General features: G+C 45.9%; 1 protein-coding gene across 1 annotated transcript in view; it reads left to right on the forward strand.

Annotated features, from left to right (window-relative positions):
- Window positions 1–3,394: 3,394 nt before the first annotated feature.
- TRPC4AP (transient receptor potential cation channel subfamily C member 4 associated protein) overlaps window positions 3,395–16,188 on the forward strand; it is a 70,377-nt gene continuing 57,583 nt past the window's right edge. Inside the window, exon 1 of the mRNA XM_073309576.1 lies at window positions 3,395–3,523. Coding sequence (XP_073165677.1) covers window positions 3,395–3,523 — 129 coding nt within the window. The remainder of the gene's footprint in view (window positions 3,524–16,188) is intronic.

Genomic DNA, 16,188 nt, shown 5'->3' on the forward strand with positions numbered 1-16,188 from the left:
ATGTGCACAAAGGACAACTGTTTCCCAAACGCTCATGTGAACAAACCCCAGTTGTGCAAATGTGGGCAAATAGCAATTAATGAAAGGCTTGACGCAAGATGGCACCAAATAGCAGTTCAGAAGTGGAAGGAATGTTTATGAACACTGTTTTGGAAATATTTGACCCAGTTCTAGTCAAGAAAGAAACATAATGGATGCTTCATATGAGTAATTACATACAAAAGCACTATGTTAAAAGAAAGTTAAGGTTGCAAAGTCAAGCACTCAAGGTTGCCAGAATTAAGGTTCCTTGGGCAACCTTAAGTTGGCCTCTTTGGGCAGATGATGCATTTTGATAGTCATTAATTATATGATCACAAATTATTTTTTCCAAAAGACCCCTACCTCGCAGAAGCTGCAACTAAAGGGAAAGTCCTAGTCAGCTCCTGCAACCCCAGGTTAAAGCCAGCTCAGTGCTGATGGACTCTTCAGAGAATTTAAATGCCAAATTCTATCAAGTCTTTATTGAGCATGTGCAAACTCAGATTTTTTTCAAAGCTTTATAACTTGGTCAAATTTGAGCAATTTTCCTGAGGAAATCCCTGACACCAGGATGATCTCCCCACTCTGCCAAATTTCACGTCTCTGCATCAAAGCATGGAAACTCTTGAGCTTTTCAGTGAAATGGCTGTAAAAATTTTTTAATGTGGGCAAAACAGTGTATTTTTCCTTAACCTCATTTTGAGAAAAGGCTGAACTATTTTAGCTGAAACTTTCCAGAAAAGTTCAGCCTAAGGCAGACACCCAGTATGGAAAATTTCAGCCTGGATAGTTGAAGGGTGGCAAAGTTTAAATCAACTGAAACCAGATTCTTATAATGGAAAGAGTCAGGCGACTCTAGGCATTGCTGCAAATTCCACCTATAACCACATTCACATAATTAAATATAAAGCTGAACAGAAATAGCGGTTTAATTAATTGAGTTAATTAGATGGCCAGGATAGCTGAGGCTTGATAGCCATGGTTATAGCATATTGCAGCATAGTATAGAGTAGCTAGGTACTGGGTAAAGCTTCAGCCACTCCACTCTGCTTAACACTATTGTCTGTTTCTCCAGTCATGACCCGGTCCCACTCCACACCCAGCTCTGATGATGCACCTCAGTCCTGACCTTCAGTACCTTCTGCTAGTCCAGTAGTGGGCCACCACATAACTCTACCACTGTCCTGTAGACTTGGCCTGTAGCATCCCCTGCTCTTCTAGTCCTGGGCTCTGGTGTAGCTGTGCAGTGCACCGGCAGCTGCTCCTCTTTCTACCAACCATAGGCTTCTTTGTAGCTCTGCCAGTGGACTTCCATTCTCACTTGCCACATCCTGGGCTAAATTCTGTCCCTGGATGTGCATACTAAGGTTCCCCTGAAGTCAAGAACAGCTGCACGCATATATGTATCTGAGGGCAAAATCTCTCCCTCACTCACTCATACATGTCCCCAACACAAGCGCTGGCTTCCAATTGTCCACCAGGATGCTCAATCCTCCCGCTCAGCCCCAGGCCCCACCCCCACTCCACCCCTTCCCCCAATGCCCCACCCTGCCTCTTCCCAACCTCTCCTCCGAGCGCACCCTGTCCCTGCTCCTCCCCGCCCCCTTCCAGCACCTCCTGCATGCCGCAGAACAGCTGATTGCAACAGGTGGGAGGTGCTGGAAGGGAGAGGGAGGAGGTGATCGGTGGAGCCACTGGCAGGCAGGAGGTGCTGGGGAGAAGGGGTTAACTTGGCTGCTAAGCACAAATTTTTTTTCTGTGGTGCTCTGGCCCTGACGCACCGATGGAGTCAGCACCTATGGTCCCCAAGCTCTTCCAGTCCTGGGCTGGGCCCCCACACTTTTCCTCAGTCCTGACCTGCTGTCCTCCTGTTCCCTCAAAGAGCTGTTCTGACACAAGTTCTGTAAGTCTCTTTGCTCAATCAGGCCAGATGTCGTTTGCTGCTGTCACACTGTTCACTCTGCTGGTGTGTTCTACCCCTTCCCCCACCCAATGACTGTTTACACTGTAAGGGCTTCGGGGCAGGGACTCTGTGTTTGGACAGTGCCTGGCACAATGAGCCCCACTTTTTCTTGACGCTTAGGCACCACTGTAATAAACAGGATTCATAATAATGCTGGCAGAGTGGGCTGAGAGTAGCTGTGTGCATTGTGTTGTGTTGTTATTATGTAGTACTTTGGTGCTGTGGGGCAGCATGTCATAGAGTCTTAGGAGTTTAAGGCCAGAAGGGACCACTAGATCAGCTAGTCTGGCCAGCTGTATGTCACTGACCATCAGCACCATCCAGCACCTGCACACTGACACCAATGGCTGAAATGAGCCCAAAGTAAATGACACCCACAGGAGCCTAGACTGTGATGTGCCCCAAGCTGAGAACAGAAGGGGACAAAGTTTACCAGTGCCCGAGGCCCCTATCGTGGGACAGAGATGATTAAATGAGATCTACCCAGATAATTCTGGCAAATGACCTGCACTCACACTCTGCAAAGGAAGGCAAAACTCCCCAAAGTCACTGCCAATCTGCCCTGGGGAAAATTCCTTCCTAACCCCACATATGGCGATCAGATAGACCCTAAGTGTGTGAACAAGAATCAGGCAGCCAAACACCTGAGAGAGAGAATGCTCGGTGCCACCTCAGAGCCCTGGCCCACCCCACCCAGGATCGTGTGATGTGGGTTGCTGTGTTGTTCAGTGGTTTTGTGAAGTGCAGGAATGTGCTATGACATGTTGTGCCCTGTGTTGCAGTGTGGTTATGAATGTCTGGCTGTGTTGCGTTGCAATTTATTTTACTGTTTTGTAGTGTTTATGAGGTTTTGCAATTAGGCAGTGTCCTGAGCAGCAGTCTGAGTTGTGTGTTTTGTGGCATTCTGTTGTGTAGTGCACTATGTTGCAGTACGGTGTGTGGGTGTTGTACTGCAGTGCTCTGTAGTGACTTGCAGTGTTGTGTGATGTATTGCAGAGTGGTTTGGATTGTGTTGTTGCAGTGAGGGTGGTGTTGTGGTGTTACAATGAGGGTGGGATTGCAGTGAGGATGGCATTGTGAGTTGCCCTGTACTGTCCACCCTACAGCTCTAGGTTGGAATCTGGAGGCAGACCCCTGCACAACCGAGCACCCGTTGCCTATAGGCTGTCCTAGTGCGCATGCGCGCCATGTCCCCTCCCAGGCTGGGTCGGGACTACGTTTCCCAGCGGCCCCCGGGCGGGCGGACAGGCACCGCCCCTCGCTCCGCCCGGCCGTGCAGTGCGGCCGGGGCCCAGCGGCTGGCGCTGTGGGGAGGGCCCTGCGCCGCTCCGTACAAAGCGCTGGAGGCGGCGGGGGGCGCTTCTTCCTGTTTGTCTCCGTCCGATCCGAGGCCGAGCGGCAGGAGCGGCCATGGCGGCGGCGGGGGGTTCGGGGTCCGGCGGGGGCGGCCGCCGCGGAGCCCGCAGGGGGGCGGCCAACATCCTGGCCCAGCTCCGGCACGGGCAGCTGAGCGGCCGGGGCCTGACCCGGGGGGCGCAGGTACCGCGGGCCGAGCCGGGCCGAGCCGGGCCGGGTGGGGGGCGGCGGCGCCGGCGGGCTGAGGAGGCCGCGGGTCCCCGCACGGGGCGGGCCCAGGCGGGCTGGGCGCTGGAGGGAGTCAGCGCCGGCGGCAGGCCGGGGGGAACCGCCTCGGGCGGAGGGGCAGGCCCGCCGCTGGAGACCTGTCAGAGGGGCCTTGGGCTCCCCCAGCTCGTGGGGTCCGGGGCGGCGGCGGCCAGCCGAGCCCTCCTGCCTCGAGCTTCCCCAGTTGCCTGTCCCTGGCCTGGCGCAAGGGCCAGCCTTGGAGGCCTGTTCCGGAGCAGCCGCTCGGCAGGGCACCGACACTTCCTTCCCCGCTCCCAGCCTGGGGTCGTGCTGCTCTGGCCTGGGCTCTGCTTGGCCTCGAGCCTTCGTGGAGATCGCAAAATCTCGCCTGGGCTGGGAGAAGCCTGGGCTTTGCGCTCCGGTTTTGTGTGCGCCAGAAGTGAAGGTCTCTGATTCTCCTGCTGGATGCAGGATTCAAGTTCACCATCGCCAGGACTGTAGGTTTTTAAATTCTCTCCTGGCTACTTTACATCTGCCCACTTGGAAGACTCTTGCCTGGTTGGGAGGCCTCTGGTTCCCCCCTTGGTGGACTCTTCAGTGTATAGAGAGACAAGGTGGGTAAAGAAGAGTTAGGTGGAAGCTTGAAAGCTTGTGTCTCACCCACAGAAGTTGATCCAATGAAAGGTATTACCTGCCCCACCTTGTCTCTCTAATATCTTGGGACCGGCATGGCTAAGACAACACTGTATATCTTCAGCATATAGGTTGTCTGGAGGGCCTCACCACAGCTGCTCTAGTGGGTCTATGTGGAAAGTAGAGGAAAAGTCAACTGCTGAACAGCAAAACTGTAACTAGTGTCAGAGGTTTTAGAGGGGTAGCCATGTTAGTCTTTATCCATAAAAACAATGAGAAGTCCAGTGGCACCTTAAAGACTAACAGATTTATTTGGCCGTAAGCTTTCGTGGGTAAAAAACCCACTTGCATTCATGGGATCACAGAATATCAGAGTTGGAAGGGACCTCAGGAGGTCATCTAGTCCAACCCCCTGCTCAAAGCAGGACCAACCCTAAATTTTTTCCCCAGATCCCTAAATGGTCCCCTCAAGGATTGAACTCACAACCTTGGGTTTAGCAAGCCAGTGTTCAAACCACTGAGCTATCCGTTGCCCCTATTGTTCCGATGCATGGAGACATCTGTATCTCCAGGCATCTGAAGAAGTGGGCTTTTTTTACCCACGAAAGCTTATGTCCAAATGAATCTGTTAGTCTTTAAGGTGCCACCGGACTCCTTGTTGTTTTTGTGAAAACTGTAGCTGAGTTCTTATTTAGTGGCAGCAACTGAAGAAGCGACCCTCCGTGTCCCCAAACTCTCAACCACTTATCTAATTAGTTCTTGGGCCTTCCAAGAACTAGGTTTTCTCCCCTGTCTGCTTTCTGGGTCCGTCTAGCATTGCAAGCTGTCAGCACTAGGAACCTAAGCATCACCTGTAGTGAGGAGAATGAACTTATTTTTTGTGACTTGCTTTCTCTTTCCCTGCCACCAGGGTATTTGTGTAAAAGAACTGGAGGAGAAGGGCAAATTTCCCACAATATAGAAATGCTGTTCTGCAGCAGCATTTTGATTGGAGGTAGGGATGGGTAGCTCTCTGTTCTGAAGAGAAATGAAGCCCTGTATGGAATTATGATTTAATATGTTAAGCCCATTATTGATTCAGTTGGCACACATGACCTGGTGACTTTAGTGCTGAGCAGAACTCTGGTTCTGCACCTGTCGAGTAGGAAGCCCGTTTGTGTGTTCTATTAAAATAACACTGATCTTGACTGTTTGAAATCACTGTTTTCACTGTTGGTCTCGTGGACTATTGAGAACGACGTCTGTTTCTTCACTGGGACTTTGCTTACTCTGTGTCTTCTGTTTTGGAAAGCTGTGCATAGGTGCTGGATGGCAAGCGGCTATTGCTACAAAGAAAGTAGCATTTATTTTGGAGGGAAATATGAAGAATTATATGGATATTGCAGACTGAGAATTTGTTTATTCTGGCAAGCCCTTCCTCCTCCCCCAAGTAGAAATACCCGCAAAAAAGGTTCACTGAGCGTTGGTTAATGAGACATGGCCTCTACACTTAACTTCCTTGCTGTTGGGAGGGGAGTGGGACGAGAGATCATTTCAGTGGAAATGGGTATTTGTGTTTAGGCACTTTTGACCTGTCCAGGGTATTGTCCAATCTGAGCAAAATGACTTTTCACCAGCTTTTGCTTTTCTTTATATTTTGTTAACATATTAATTTAACCTTGGCTTCTTTAAAATGAGTTTTTATTTCCACAGATCGTTTCATATTTGTAATACATTTGGGGTCTGAGTCATATCTTGTGCTGTGTTCACCACAACTAATCTCATGTTATACAGATTTAAGTAAATGTTCAGGTGTGCATATAATAAAATAATGCACAGTAAGGTGTTCTGTCACTTTAGATATCTGTACAGCTTCACTTTAGCCCTTGTTTCTGCACATAGCTGAGAAGTGCTGATGACCGCATTAGTGCATTTTTTGTTGTCAATGCTTGTATAAAGTGTGTGTGTGAGTGTGAGAGAGACTAGACCTGTGCAGTTACCCACAATACTTGGTCAGAATCTTTCTGCTAGCTGCCTTGCTCCTTTTATAAAACTGACTTTCTGAAATGCTTTCAGCATGACTTGGCTGCATTGAGAGGCTTAAAGCTGAAGGCTGAGAGCTCCAAGTGCTTAAGTGGCCACAAGAACACTTCATTAAATTACTTGGATTGAGGGAGCAATTTAATTGCCTGACAGGTTATGAACTGTGTAACTGGCATAGGATTAGAATTTAACTATGGCATTAAAAATGATTTTAGTGGTGCAGTGTTAAATGCCACGTACCTGTGTACACTTGCTGGGAGATACTCAAGCAAGTGTCATAATTTCAACCTGGCATGTATTTCTTTTGTGTTGTGGCAAATGTTGCTGCTCTTTTAAACTCATGGGTTTTCACTTATTGTGTGAAAGACTTCACCAAACAGTTCAGTTCACCAAACAGGCGGAGGGAGGGAGTAATCGCTGTTCTAATATACCGTCTGAGTTTCTCCTCTGTTTCTGTGGGAAGTCCATGTGTAAAGCACTTGGGTGTGACTCCTGTTCTGTTTGTTTGGACACTTATTTACTGCTTATAAAAACAATCTTTAGGTGCCTTGTAATCAGTTAAAATTCCATGTTATCAAAGTATTACAAATATTTCCCAATAGACTCTTAGTTCATTTAGTTCTTAAGCCCTCATCTGAGCAGGCTTCTCAGCTATCCTTCCCTCCCCTCCCCAGATGGTCAATTCATCCACTCCTAGATGCCTGAGAGAAATGGTTGGCTTTGCAGGTATATGGAAGGCTAACTGAGCTGGGCTCTGACAACCCAAGAGTGGAGATGAATTTTAAAGTCAAGGATAAAAGCACAGGGGTCATTCTTTCCTGTTCATAGCAGAGAAGCTCCATGTCAACTGCCTCCACTGACGGTGGGTGAGGCAGTACAGCAATGGGACAGGCAGTCTCTCAGGACCTGGTTACCTAAACCATTTAGAGCTATAGGAGTCAAAACCAACACCTCCGATTCCATCTAGATCCTGAGAGTCAGGCAGTAACCTTCCTTGAGCATCTCATATTTGGTCTCCACATGAAGCTCTAATTGGTAAATAGATTCCTGTATTCAGCACTAGCTTCAGTTTCTGGGCAATCTCAAAATCCAGCCCCGCATAAGAAACAATATAGAGGCCTAGTCTAAAAGTGACAAAGGCACAGATAAATGTTGCAAGAGCTGCATCTGGAAGATACAGTTGTTCTAGTTTTACCAGGAACAGATGGAAAAGCTTGTCTGGCTGCAGCTGGCACCTTAATATCTAACAGCAGTTTGCGTCTCGCCAGACCCCTGAACTATGGACATTCTGTAACAAATCGTGTCACGTTCTCTCAGCAAGCGTGCTGATATAATTCCTTTCAGTTCTTCCTGGCTACTTCTCAAATCTACTGACATTATCTCCATCTTATCTGGATTGAGATTCAGCCAGTTAGCCCTCATGCGGGCAGGCACCAATCACCAGTAAGAGACTAGGTCAATCCATTGTGCTGCATTAGTAAGGTTCTATAATAGAGACATAGAGCAAAGTAGTGCCAGAAACTCAAACAGAAAAGACTCTGTATTTGTCTTAAGACTTGCCTCAGTTTGAAACAGGTCGTCTTCGGGTAAAAAATTCCTCACAGCAAGAAAAAGTGGGTGCTAACAAAGTAAAGGAACATTGATAAATTATCAACCCATCAGAACATTTCCACTGTATGCAACTCTTCCTCCACCATAGCTTCTGCCAATAGACCTTTATTTGCCTTCTGTACAGTCATGGCATAAGACCTGAAACATTTAGTTGCAATTGATCAAACTCAAAACGAGACTCCCCTACCAGTGTTCTAACAGTCTCTCCTCTTCTTTTATCTGGTGCAAATCATCTGTAAACAATGGTGTAATGTGAGGGTGAAACCAAGTTGCCTAGGGGCCTCTCTACAATGACATTTTTTCCATCATTATTGAAAGTCCAACTAGGTCATTCACGGTGGTCTATTGGCAACACACTTATGCTCCCTCAGCAGTCTCTGAGAGCAGGCTATCAAATTGGTCTTAAACCCTACAGGACTGCCATGGTCTAGCTGAAACCGTTGGAATGACGTTCAAAAGGCCATTCTCTACCCATGCCATATGATCTGTTGCTCCTGGTAATAGTCTCCAAGCTGACAGTGCCATTCTTATCCACTTATATCAAATCCCTCACTCCAAAAGAAAATGTTTAATTCTTTAAAAGTATACATATTATCAATACTCTGTACAAATCTCTTCTCCTCTCCCCCCAGCATCACCTACAATTTTTTTTTCTTCTAAACAGTCTTCTCAGCCCTGTTCAAGTATTATTGGCCCTTTAAAAAAGGGAAGTTTCTTCACATCCACCTCACCCACTCAAAAAGCACTATTTCTGTTGCCAATCAACAGCCTCATGCAAGTTCATGCAAAAGGGAGGGATCGGGCTACAGACAGAGGAGCATCTGAGACTCCCTTGTAGTCTTGCTTGGCTGTAGCCTGAGGCCTCTGACGGCTTCCTCTTCAGGCTGCTCTTCCTACTGGTGAAAGGACCTGGCTGGCCCCAGTGCAGTTGTTGTTGGTAGATTGCTGCCTGTTCAGGATTGTGGGCATAGGAAGCCTGGGGATGTGCTTATGCATGGCAGAAGGGAGAGCATGCCTGATGGCTATACCCTGCTCTAGAAGTGCTATGAAATAAGTGCTGGATGTTAGTACTCTTATACTATTACTTTATTTAGTATGCACAAAAGTGAGTAAAAAGGGAAAACTTTAGTCAGTTTCAAGATGCCCGTAACAACATCTTCCAAAAATTGGTCACCTCAAAGTGAGGAGCCAATCCAGTTACTTTGTGAACCACTGTTATTGCCTTGTGCTAATCCATAGCAGAGTATGCATGTCCAGTGTGGGAATGATCCATCCATGCTAAGAAATTGGACCCTGTTCTAAATGACAGTTGTCATGGAATAACAGGATGTCTAAAGCCGACACCAAAGGATAACCGGTACTGGCTGGCATTGCACCACCTGATATCAGGAGGAAGATAGCAAGCCAAAGGAAAAGATCACGGCAGATGGAAGATCCAAGGCATCCATTATGCGGTCACATAGGAGCAATCAAATGCCTTAAATCACAAGAGTTTTATAGCCAGTGTAGTGCCTTTGGATATGCCAGCTGGCAAGGCATGTCTGTGGTTATGGAATGAAAGACTACGCGCAACTGGATGTGCTGAAATAGATCTGGAACCCTAGGAGGACATTCCCGGAGGGGCCGGTACAGACTGGTCAACGTGGCGATGCCTGAACCGCCTGTGCATGCAAACAAGCAGATCAAAGTCTATAGCTCAGTGCTTTGAGTATTGGCCTGCTAAACCCAGGGTTGTGAGTTCAATCCTTGAGGGGGCCATTTGGGATCTGGGGCAAAAATTGGGGATTGGTCCTGCTTTGAGCAGGGGGTTGGACTAGATGACCTCCTGAGGTCCCTTCCAACCCTGGTATTCTGTGATCCTTCTATGATCAAATGGGGCTACGCTAAAGACACGAATATATCTGAGTGCGGTGAGGTGCAGCACCTGCTTGTTTGCTGATTCCCCGTCTGAAGGAGGACCTCGCTGCAGCGACGGAAAGAGCCATCGCTTGTGCACAGTTCTGGTTTGTGAAAAGGGCACAAGAAGTTGTTTCAAGGCAGTAAACTTTCCAATTTTGCTATCCTGTGAAAGAACAGTCAGGGATTGAAAGGTAAACTAACCAATGGATGGGGTTGTTTTCTTTAGAGAAAACATACTTGCCTTGTTCTGAGCATTAGAATGTCTAAATATCATTGGCCTTTTCTGCAAACTATCACAGTCTGCTCAATACTGAAGGCTACTGTAATTAAGGGCAATATTCTGTAGCTGCTGTGCACACACAAACCCTATTGTCTTTAGTGGGATTTCCACATGAGGAGCAGCTGCAATATTGGATCCATTATTCATCTTGAAAGGCAGACTCTTCAGTGATAGTGGGTTAGCATCAGCTCAGGCACATCTGTGATTGGCAATCCAGCAAAAGAGAAATCTCCTAAAATGTTCAGGCACTGAGCTGCTTATAATAATGAAAACTGCAGCATAATATGATACTTTCGGTATAAGTAAATGTAAAAAGTACGTTGCTAATATTTTAAAAAGAATCTTTTGTATAATTAAAAGTAAGAGGCTACCATCTTGAATCTGACATGCAATAGTATAGGATACATGGGCAGTTCTGCATACAGGAGCATGAGAGGCATGGGTTTTTCATAGTCTTTTCTAAAGTAAAGTAACTTTTGAAAGAAAATATAGCATTGCATTATGGTAGTGCCTGTACAAACATGTAGTAAAAGGCAGTCCCTTCCTTGAAGATATTAGTCTAAATCGACATGGCAGACAGAGGGTGGAAGGGGAAACAGGCCCAGAGAGGTGAAGTCACTTGCCAACAGTCATGCAGTAGGTCAGTATCAAAGCTGGGAAGAGAGCCCTTGTCTCCTGAATCCCAGTCCAGTGCCCTAGCCACTAGATCATGCTGCCTCTCAAGTAATAGTAAAAATTAATGGAGTGCTATAAACATGTAACTCTTTAAAAGACCGAGGAGTCCGGTGGCACCTTTAAAGACTAAGGTGCCAGCGGACTCCTCGTTGTTTCTGTGGATACAGACTAACACGGCTACCCCTCTGATATTTAAAAGACCGAAGGATATATTACATGTAATCTTAACAGAATTTGGAAAGTCTCTTGTAGGTTTAATGCTCTCATATGTTGGTTGAGCTGCCCTACTGGAGTCCCAGTTATATCGTTATCAATAAAATAATCTCTGCTGTAATCAAGACATTTACAATTTATTTATGGACGAGCAATTCATCCCTGTTCACTTAAAATTACTGTGTAATCCTGATTTAGTATTTCTGTTACTCTGTGTAGTGGTAAATTGAAGTGGGTGGTCTTGTTCACCTTTTCAGTCGACTTGTAGCTCTTTCTGTAGAGAGAAAGTTGTATTGAGGAAAAACAGCCAAGCTGACATTGTCGTTGTTAGTGACTGGAAAACTACAACTAAATTAGTCCACTGAGATGACTGGGCACTCCCTAAAATAAAGAATAGCACTCCTCTGGCAGTTTTCCAGTGAGTGCTTGCCAAGGAATACGAACTAGTCTGAGTAAAGGATTTAAATGATTAGTTGCACAGACATCAACATTCCCTTTTTTTTTTCCCTCCAGATAAAATGCTTAGAGCATATCAAGTTTAAAAAAAAACAAACAAACCTTCAAAAAGTTTGAAGATTCCTTATTTTTAATAATGTGGAATTTTTAAAGAATGGAAAAGCATATCTGAGATAATTAAACAACCTTAATTTTGTTAATTAGTACCATCAGCTCTACAGTCTTCTCTTAAATTTGTAGAAGACAGTGTTTGAAAAGCTGACAGGTGAAATACTGGAAAAATGGGAGACTTGGCATTTCTAAAAGGCTTCCAATCTATGTTTGATGCATCATTACCACACTAACCTTTTTTTATACAAGTGCTACAGTTTCAGGATCGTGGCCGAAGGATTCACTCTCCAGTGCAAGGTGTAATGGTTAAAGGATGGTTAGGTGCCCATCTTTTGGGAACTAGAGATAATAGAAGCAGGGATAGGAAATGACAAGGAGGGAATGCACATTAACAAACATGGGACGCTGGGGGATAATCTGAAAAGATTCGCTGACAGGGAAGAACATGGGAAGCAGGAATGGCTGAAAGAGACTTCAGGGTGATAGCAGACAGTCAGATAAATGTATTTGCAAAGAAAGTACAGTTTTGAGTGCAAACACAGTGGCCCCGTCACAGAGCAGAGGATGGGATAATCCCCTCCGTATGACAGATTGCACCTGGAATACAGCATCCATTTCTGGGCACTTTAACAGATGCATTAGCAAATTGGAGTGAGTGCCGAGAAGAGGAACAAAGCTGATCAAGGGCTTGATTTTAAGTAAATATTTTAAGGTTGGGCGGCTGTCTCAGATCATCTGAAAGCTGCAAGTACTAGTGATAGTCTTTGGGGTATTATAAATAGGAAGAATGGGATGAAATTAAAAGGAAATGTATAACTTTGTTCTTAAAACGCCTCTTTTGAAAGCACACGGTGCTGAACATAGTTTAGAAATAAACAGGAATAGATTTATTTAGACGAAATAGTGGGGGAAAAGCTTCGTGACTGAGTTATCAGGTTTTGGAATGATCTCAAGGGAAATGATGATGAACAATCCTGGGTGGGCTGTATGACTGAGGTATTTTATAGCTCTGTGTTTTAACTACAGTCTTCTCTAAATATATTCTGCTTGTTAGCTTTCAAATGAAGCTGTACTTTTATGCTTTCAGTTTTACACTGTCTGGAAACACAGAGCTAATATTTGATTAGGTGTGGTATGTAGAACAATGTACAGGTAGCTGGCAATAAAAGCTGACCATTTTGAATTTCTTTCAGCCTAGCACGTGCCATTAAGTTGGGACGTCCTCCATAATAGTGCAGGTTGTCTGCTTTCTGGTTGAAATCCTCTGCAGAATATGAAAAACATGGAAGACCTGAAAATCCTTACACATACCTTCAAGTTTGTTTGTAATATCTAAAGTAAAGCAAAATAGTACCTTGAGAGAGAGGTCCTTCAATACTTCCGCTGTACGTAACCCAGTATTAAAACTAGCACAAGTGTTTAAAAGTTCTAAAGCTTGGTGACTATAGTGTGTGGATGACTCTAGTTTTCATCTGGTGTAGTTATGCTTTAACTTCAGTTAAACTTCTTTCCTCTGTAATGCCAGTTAAAGCATGTGATAGTCATAGCTCCTTTAACTGAGAATTGGACTGTCTAGTTTAATGGATGCTGTCTTGTCTAGTTACACTCCCTGAGAAACCACATTCACTTGCCATGCAGGACCTTCTCATCTCAAGCTGCACATCATATATCAGAGGGGTAGCCGTGTTAGTCTGTATCCACAAAAACAGCCAGGAGTCCGGTGGCACTTTAAAGACTAACAGACTTATTTGGGTATGAGCTTTCGTGGCATAAGCTTTTCGGGGTTCACAGGTCCAACCTAGTATAGGTTAACAACCAAAACAAAAACCCATTCCGTAACAGAGATCTGTGGTGAATTGGACCTTCTCCTCTTGTGGGTTCCAGGACTAGCTGCTCCAAGAAGCAGTCATTTAAGGTGTCAAGGAACTTTATCTCTGCATCCTGTCCTGAGGTGATATGTACCCAGTCAATATGGGGTGTGACAAGGCAAGGCCAGATGGCTATAGTAAAGTAGTCCTGTTGGGATCCAGGAAGTGGGCGGGCGGAAGCCTGCGGAAACTGCGGAAACTGAATGTGATGATGAACCCACGCTATCCCACTGGAGCGCACCACTCCCTCCACTTTCCAAAGTGCCGGGTGGTGCATGTGAGAGAGAGACAGAGGGGTGTGGGGGTGTGTGTGTGTGTGAGAGAGACGTGCGCATTGCCCATTTAAATACGTTGACCCCACTCTTAAGTACACTGCCTTTAAGTATATCAGCAAGTTGAGACAGCAGCTGCTGCCAGCAAGTTCCCTCCATCCTGAACCTTGTCATGTCCCCCCCCGTCCCCTCCCCTGGCTTTGTGGAGATGGGGTACAGGGGGAGGGGGACACCCTGACATCAGCACCCCTCTTCTCTCCACCTCCACCCCCACCCCTTGCACAGCAAGCAAGAGCTCCCAGGAGCAGTTCCAAGGCAGAGGGCCGGAGCAGCACACAACAGTGCGGGGTGCGACACCTGAACTGCCTGGCACTTGAGAGCCTGCTGGGTGGCTGCCGCACAGGAAACTTAGGGGAGCTGATGGTGGGCTACTGGCCCACCCTGGTCCCAGACCCCCCCAGCTAGCTCCAACAGGCCGCTGTTCTTGCAAGCAGTGGACAAAGCAGGCGGCCGCCAAACAACGTTGCGCAACTTGAAACGAGCATGTTCTCTAATGGATCAGCGACGTAACAACATTAACTGGGACGATGTTAAGTGAGGCGTTACTGTATCTCCTTCCAGCAGCCCAAAGGAGTGGCAGGGGAAGGGAGCTGACTTCTCATTTACTAGAAATCCATTAGCCAGAGGCTATTACCAAAATCACAAGACCAAGACCTAAACCAAAACAACTGCAAAGAAGAACCAGCCAGCAATCTGGATTGGTGCAGATGCTTGTACAAAATCTGCACATTAGCAGATGACATCACCTCAGTAGAAATATGCAAAGCCAAGGTAGACTCAACCAAATACAGAATAATGGACCCACCAGCTAAAGTTAGATAAGGGAAAATGCAAAGCATATTGCAAACCCAGAGAGAGATTGACACATAATTCCTTCTCTCCCTTTCAAAATATTGGGGCAGTGCTAGAGAGATTTCTTCAAATTAGCAGAAGTAACTTCTGTTGCCAGATGCTGGGACTGGCCGATAGTATGGATCACTAGATAATTGCCCTATTCTGTACATTTGCCTCTGGCGTTGGCCACTGTCAAAGACTGGATACAGGGCTGGATGGGGCATTGGTCTGACCCAGTATGACTGTTCTTATGTTCTCACTTGCCGTTAATTTTTGTGTGGGAGTCGGGGGAGAAAGGGGGGTAAGAGTGAGGACTTTATTACCCAAGGAAAGAGGACAGATAGTATTGCCTTTGTTAGCATCCTATCACTGAATCTGAAAAGTGCAATAATGACTAATGGACACAGGGTAAAAACCTCTTGCACATTAAAACCCTGTCCTGGGCAGATGCTTTGACAGAGGTATCTGTCGTTATACCTTGCAGTGCTTGGATTGCTTGTCTGGTTAGTAATGTCTTCTGAGTTGAACTAGGCATCATTATAGCACCTTTCCCATGGCCTGGAGGGTGGCATCTGGGCTTTATATCAGGGCATTGTCCCTGGACCTTGCTACAGACTCCTCCTTTGATATTGGTCTGTTCCTATTGGGTGTAGTCCTCTGGCAACAGATGGCTGGTACATTTTTCAAACTCTGGTTATTAGTAGTGATGCGTGTGCATTGAGATTCTAGCACACATAGAGGGATGTGCTCCTTTGGGCTGCTGGAAGGAGATACAGTAACGCCTCACTTAACATAGGGATGTGTGTGCTAGAATTTTTTTAACTTGGGTTAATTGATTGCCTGTTTGTATATATTAACTACTTTGGTTTATATCTAGTTGGGACACTCCCCAAACTTTTGTTCCAGGTGAAAAACAATTTGTGCTTTATTCTAAAGTGAGCCCTACTTCACATGAGATGCATGTACATTAAGGAAAATGATAAACTGCGACTTTAGCGTACACTGGGTTTTATTCTCTTTCATGTATCAGATTTCTAGCTTTGAAGTTCTTATGTTTTCTATGTACATTATTTACTTAGCCATGTGTCCTTCATACAGTGATGTATTCATATGGACTTCCTTTTGTTCACCACTGGTATATTCCCAAGGAAGTTTAGAACCTCTCTTTCCAAACAACTCAGCTTACCACAACTGTCTAAAGCAGTGTCTGTCTGCATGGAAAAAATGATCTGTTTCTTGGTTCAGTTGCATATTGCAACTGTATTGGTGAAAAAGCTGGTTTTGAAACACTTTACTAGGTGCTTACTAGACTGGGGGAAAGCCCTCTGGCAGCTACATAATAGGTAGCCTGGTGTCTTTCTCGTCTACCATGCAAGACTTCCCTGAGGGTTCTTCCACTGTGGGAGTGTGCCCTCTCCCCATTTTGCAAGACAGATGCAAAGGAGTAGTCTCCACTCCATTGTAGTTAAGTGAGGAATTTTCTCTTCCTTCTCTTCACTAGGCATTAGGGTGAAGAACGCTTCTTTCTAGTTCCCATTATCCAAACCATGGTGACTGTGAGGATGGGGCATCACTTTCTGTTCCCTTTTTGACAGGTTACAGAGTAGCAGCCATGTTAGTCTGTATTCGCAAAAAGAAAAGGAGTACTTGTGGCACCTCAGAGACTAACAAATTTATTTGAGCATA

The sequence above is a fragment of the Lepidochelys kempii genome, chromosome 13, assembly GCF_965140265.1.
Source record: "Lepidochelys kempii isolate rLepKem1 chromosome 13, rLepKem1.hap2, whole genome shotgun sequence".
Taxonomy (NCBI): Eukaryota; Metazoa; Chordata; order Testudines; family Cheloniidae; genus Lepidochelys; species Lepidochelys kempii.